This window comes from Mus pahari, chromosome 14 (genome assembly GCF_900095145.1).
Source record: "Mus pahari chromosome 14, PAHARI_EIJ_v1.1, whole genome shotgun sequence".
Taxonomy (NCBI): Eukaryota; Metazoa; Chordata; class Mammalia; order Rodentia; family Muridae; genus Mus; species Mus pahari.
This window is the reverse complement of record NC_034603.1, coordinates 22,502,751-22,508,750: the sequence shown is the minus strand read 5'-3', so window position 1 is coordinate 22,508,750 and position 6,000 is coordinate 22,502,751. Positions and strand designations below refer to the sequence as shown.

Here is a 6,000-nt window from a genome sequence, read left to right as displayed (position 1 = left end):
AATGGAGGAGTGTTCCTTTTTCTCCACAACCTCGCCAGCATCTGCTGCCACCTGAATTTTTAATCTTAGCCATTCTGACTGGAGTGAGATGGAATCTCGGGGTTATTTTGATTTGCAACCCTCACCATTCTTAAAGGAAACCTGACACCAGTCAAACTGATACAGTAGGGTTTTAACAGGGAAGAAGATTTAAAAGTGTTTGGATGATACTAAAAGGGGCCATTTATAGCATTCATGGATCACTTGTATACTCATTGTACTTTCTGAGCATTCTAAGGTGACAGACACACACCAGTAGATTCTACTTGTACAGTATAAAAGTGTTTCAAGACATCATAGTTTACATGATAAATAAGTACAATTTTATTGGAAATGTTAATTATTCCTTGTTTTAAAGTTTTATGTTCATTACTCTAAATTGCATGTGTGCATGTTTGTGTGTGTGTGTGTGTGTGTGTGTGTGAGGTGGGGGGGATGGGCATGAGAGTGAAGGTGCCAGAGAAAAAGAGACTTAGATCCACTCAGAGCTGCAGTTGTGTGCAGTTTGGAACCAAACCAATATATGCTTTTAACCTCTGAACAATCAAAATCAGCTGAGCTTTTTTATAAAATCTTGTTTTTAAATATTCTATACTAAATCAGTCTTTGAGAATAGAGTTCAGGCATCTGAAATTTTCATCTTTGAAAGTTAATATTATTATAATTCATATCTAAGGATCAAAACATAGGCTAAAGTTGAAATCACCCTTTATACTCAAACTGACTCACAAATAGTAAAGGTACACAATGTAACCAAGCCTGCCACAGAGCACAGAAACAAAGTTTACAGTTCAAGATGAGGGCTTTTTATTAATGGTTTGGAGTCCTAACATACACTTCTAGTTTTAACTAAGAATGTCTTTGCCTGGCTAATTCCTTGTTACTTCCTAACAGGAAGCACTGCATCTCTATAATACACTGATGATACTTGCCCCTGACCCAGGTAAACTAGGTGTCTTTTTTCTGAGCCTCTCTGCACAAATCTATCACTGAACATATCCCACAGGTTTTTTGTTCTTTTGTTTTGGTTTTGTTTTCTGTTTTATCACTGAACTGTGGCTCTCCTCTCTCTCTCTCTCTCTCTCTCTCTCTCTCTCTCTCTCTGTCCCAGCACGCTTCAGTAAATGTTTTCTGGACATAACAAATATCACTGAAGTCCATATTTTAAAACCGGGGGTGGGGGGGTTATACTAATTCTCAATACCTAGCTTTTCCAGACAATGAACAATCTAACAATTTCAACACTAGATGACAGCAAGCAGATGCAAGCGGATACAGTTTTTCTACTATGGTTTTTAAGTAGTTTTTTAAGAAATTTTTTTTCTTGTCCTGACTAAGCCTAAGATGATGGTCTGTGATCATCTATCAGGAGTGTCCAACCTTTTGACATTGCAACCCGATACTGCCATCTACAGAGTCCTTTCAGTGAAGATCCATACAATATAGTAAACAAACAAACAAAATCTAAAAATAACTCAGTTTTAAATAAATTTATGATTTTTGTACTAGGCTATACTTGAATCTATCCTTGGTCACATACAGCTATCAAAACACAGATTGAATATGCTTTATAGGGTACATCCTATCAAACACAGTTAATACTAATAGTAAACATTAAAAATGCCAAATTTAAGAGACTTTGTTCTATCCTTCCAATAATCCTCTTGTGTGAAATGCCAATTTGAACAGAGTCGACCACAAAGACAGAGATAGTAATAAAATCAACATTAGTCAGCTAACAACAATCTCAGAATACAGTGCGGTTAGTCTGTGACATTACCAGAGCGTGCTATGCCACTGTCTCTGTCCTCATTCAGTTCTCTTCCTGGCATGTCCATTGGGTTGCTGTGAACTACAAATCAAAACAAATGGTCAGTCATATAATATGTCATCACTGAGGTGGGTGTTGCTCCTTTTAAATCGCAAACCAGATCATGCTTCATCTCATTGCATTCCTTTTTCAATAGCATGACAGCAACCCAACACCAGGAGCTGTTACTCAGTTGAACAAGCTTTTAGATTTATCTGAAGATTTACCACATGCTGCAAAACTACCCAAGATATAGAATGCACTGAATAACTAAACTTTATATTCTAAGAACATATTCAAAAACATAAGCTGTTCATACTATTAAAGGAAACAAGCATACTACTAAAGAGTACAGATGTTGGTGACTCGGGCCAGTGACGACCCTATGGTAGTTCCCTCTGACTACCATCTGTAACAATGTTTAAACACAAGCATAATAAGTAAGAATTTAAAACCCTGTAGATGTTTGATAGCTTTGTTTAAATAGTATGATACCAATTACGTTTAAAAACAGGAAGGGGGTGCTAAGGATATAAATTAGGGATAGAGCACTGACCTAGGGAATATCTACCACCCTAGATTTGATCCATAGCTCTAGAAAAACAAAAAACAAGTAAGTGTAAGTGCTAGCAACATAGCTTGTATATTTTTTAACTAGTTTTATATTTTCCAAGTTTTCTAAGATAAGTATGTATTGTTCATATCTAATGTTTACATGTAAAATAATTTTTAATTAGAAAAAGTGGAATATAGCTGGATGTGGTGACAAATATTCATAATCCTATTACTCAGGAGACCCAGGCAGGAAGATTTCAAATTCAACTGTAGCTGGGCCAATGATGAGGAGACTGATAATTATAAAGAGTGAGTAAATCTATGGACTGATAATTTCAACTAGAAAATGATAATGCAAGATCAGTGTGTGTGCAATGTGTGAAAATATGCAACAGGACTGAATATGTAAGCAAGGCACACACTCTTAACAATGTAATGATATGAATAATTATGCCCACATGCCTTTTATTTAGAACAGTGCTTGTTCATCTAAATCATAGCTCCAAGAAAAGTCGTCCTTAGAGAAGTGTGTAGATCAGAAAATTTGCAACAATTATAAAGACTGGATATTTCCAGCAATTGGTGAATTATAACACAAAAGCTACTTGGCCATGGAAACAAGAGAGCATAACATTAGATTTTCCAAGGGGCAGTATAACATTATTAAGTTAACCTCATACTAAATTTTTCAAGAGTCTAGAGTTTAAAATTATTATGATATACTGAGAAAAAAAATGACAAACTGAAATCTCATAAAAATATCAATCCAACTGATAACACATTTTGTGAAAACTTTAGGAGCATACCCAACGGAAAGCAGTAAGTCTTTCCACTTTGTAAGCAATGCTTTCTTAACAATAACCTCCCAACTCCATCCTCTATACTCTCTTGTTTCCACAGCTTCACTAGAGATTCTAGCCACTAGGGCACACCAACTAGTCTACCCACACAGCACATGGCAAACCTGCAAAGAAAGAGGCACTCCTGATCAGGCGGAGCGGACCCTGCTCAGAGAAAGCCCGCCTGGGGCTGCAGAACTGTGAAAGACCTATATGGCAAAAATGCAAAATACACATGAAAGAGGCCTGTTAGAGAAGCCACACTGCATCAGGAAAATAAGGTGAGGTAAGGCAACATAGGAGCAGACCGACAGGTAAAGCACGGGAACTTTTAACCAAAGCAAGAACAACTCAAGTCATTTTTCTTTTAGAAAAGTTTAGTTCTCCTTTTGGTCATAGTTTATATCAAACAACAGCTTCATACCTATTTATGAATAAATCCATTTTTAACAACAGAAATATGCTTCTGTTACAAAAAGGGCTAACTCAAGTGCTCAATCCTAATATAAAACATTTTAACCACTCAAAAAGGTAATGGTAGCTACATAATTTAATGTCTGCCAAACTTGTTTTTATTTTTGTTTTGGGGGTATTTGTTTGGAGACAGGGTTTCTCTGTGTAGCCTTGGCTGTCCTCAAAATCACAGAGATCCACCTGCCTCTGCCTCCTGAGTGCTGGGATTGAGGCATTCACCACTACGACTTGGCAAAAGCTAGTTTTAAAGACTCCAATGTTCTCCTACAAAGGCAGTAAGAATACCATGTTACTGCACTTACCACAAGAACACAGGAAATCTATCAGGGAATTTTACTGACAAATAAGCACAAAACTTGCTATTGCAAGCTGAGTGATAAATAACAGTGTTTTTAGAGCTGTAGTTAACCGCTATGAGAACAGAAGACACAGAACAGTCTATAACGGCAAGATTCCCAAGAGTTCTACACACACACATACACAGAACCACAAAGAAATAATAGCAGTCTGAATACCACAAGAAAGAGCATAAAGGCCAGGAGTGGCACACACCTTAACTAAGCAAGGAGATCTCTATGAATTTGAAGCCAGCCTGGTCTACATAGAGAGTTCCAGGCCAGCCAGGGCTACAAAAAGAATTCCACTCTCCAAAAAAAAAGGGGGGGGGATGTGGGGAAGGAATTAAATCCTCAAGTCAAGCAGCTGAATTATATGTTGCTTTTTATTCAATTATGACAGTCTAAGAAAGTGGTTCTTAACCATTCTAATGCTGAGGTCCTTTATTATATATATATAGTTCCTCGTGTTGTGGTAACTCTCCCCCAACTACAAAACCATTTCATTGTTACTTCATAACTATAATTCTGCGATTGTTATGAATCATAATGCAAATATCTCATATGCAGGGTATCTGATATGTGACCTCCTATGAAAGGCTCATTCAACACCTCTCTCCCAAAAGTGGTTGCAACCCACAGGTTGAGAAACACCATTCTAAGAAGTTATGAAGGAGTTGTACACCTAGAACAGATAGCCTTTTGCTTTAAATAGCATCTGTATTTCTCAAATTGCTGATAGTATTTTTTTCTGCAACAAAAGTTTCTGTAATTATAGTGCAGAAACCCTTCCATTTCTCAATGTTCAATTCTTTCTTCAACATTCTCTAGCTATTTCAAAATTTAACGTCTTTAAATTCCTTCCTCCTCTACACTTCCTTTCAAAAGTCTGTATATGTGGACACTGGTGTAGATGCACAAAGAGCTTTCAACTGAAACTGTCCTCTTCTAATCATTCCACCTCCAAAGTTACTCAAATCCTTACCTGTCTGCCAATTCCCGCCTAAGGTGAAATAGTAGGTAACAGTAAAACCTTATGATGCTAGTCATTTTCTCAAGAGTTCTGAGAAGTTCGTCCTATCTTCCTAAGCTAATTCTAAGTCAGCCAGGGTCCCAACTCAACATTCTCAGAAAATTATATATTGCTTTAATTTCATTCTCTCAATGGTTTCCTTTTCTCCAAAAATACTTATAATCAAATCTCTTTCATGTTTCTTCAATAAGTATCTATTCCTACAGTTGTTCAGCTTTCGAAATGTAGTTAAAGGCCACCTTGTGGTCCGTCCCTAAGACCCATTCAGGTGTTCAGTGAAGTCTTCAGTTTTCCACTGACTTACCTACAAGAGGTGAGATTTTTTTTTCTCGACATATTTTAATCTCAACTACTTATACTCACTACACATTCTTTTGCACATATAAATAAGATTTGAATATGTTGTTGGATTCAAAACAACTTTCTGTTGAAGCCTTAGGAGTGTATCTAAAAGATCTCAATTGTGCTTTAAAATCTATTGGACATGTGTGAAAGGTTATATATTACCCATAACATACTCTCAGCCAGTTATTAAATACAGAGGATACTAAGTCCAGGCCTTTTCTGGGGAGACATGAGGCATTTCTGACAACCAGGCCTTCCTCCTTGTCTTGCCAAAGTTTTCCTCCTTATACAGCTATCACAGGCTGGGGCACGGATGGCTATGTCATCTTTGATACTGTGCTCCTTTACTGTCCTTACAGTCCTTTAGAGTCAGACATGCATCACTAAGAATGTTTACTTTGGCTTTTCCCACCTCACTCATTTTCTTCCTTGCAGTCATTTCCAGTAATGAAAACTTTAGGTGGCTAACTGTGTCATGGCCCTTGCTTTAGAAAACAAGTGAGGAAACTAAACTACCATGTCCTCACTGGTGTGTGACAACATGAAGCATGGATGTCAATTTGTTGCTGT

The 6,000-nt window shown here is 37.1% G+C and overlaps 1 protein-coding gene across 2 annotated transcripts in view; it reads right to left on the bottom strand.

Moving 5' to 3' along the window:
- Positions 1-6,000, bottom strand: part of Fnip1 (folliculin interacting protein 1) — a 76,861-nt gene that overhangs the window by 26,133 nt on the left and 44,728 nt on the right. The window contains exons 7-8 of one of the 2 annotated variants that reach the window (XM_021212294.1): positions 3,369-3,452; positions 1,820-1,891 (exon numbers count right to left, since the gene is read on the bottom strand). In XM_021212294.1, the coding sequence (XP_021067953.1) occupies positions 1,820-1,891; positions 3,369-3,452 (156 nt within the window). The remainder of the gene's footprint in view (positions 1-1,819; positions 1,892-3,368; positions 3,453-6,000) is intronic. The other variant, XM_021212295.2, reaches the window with a different exon arrangement.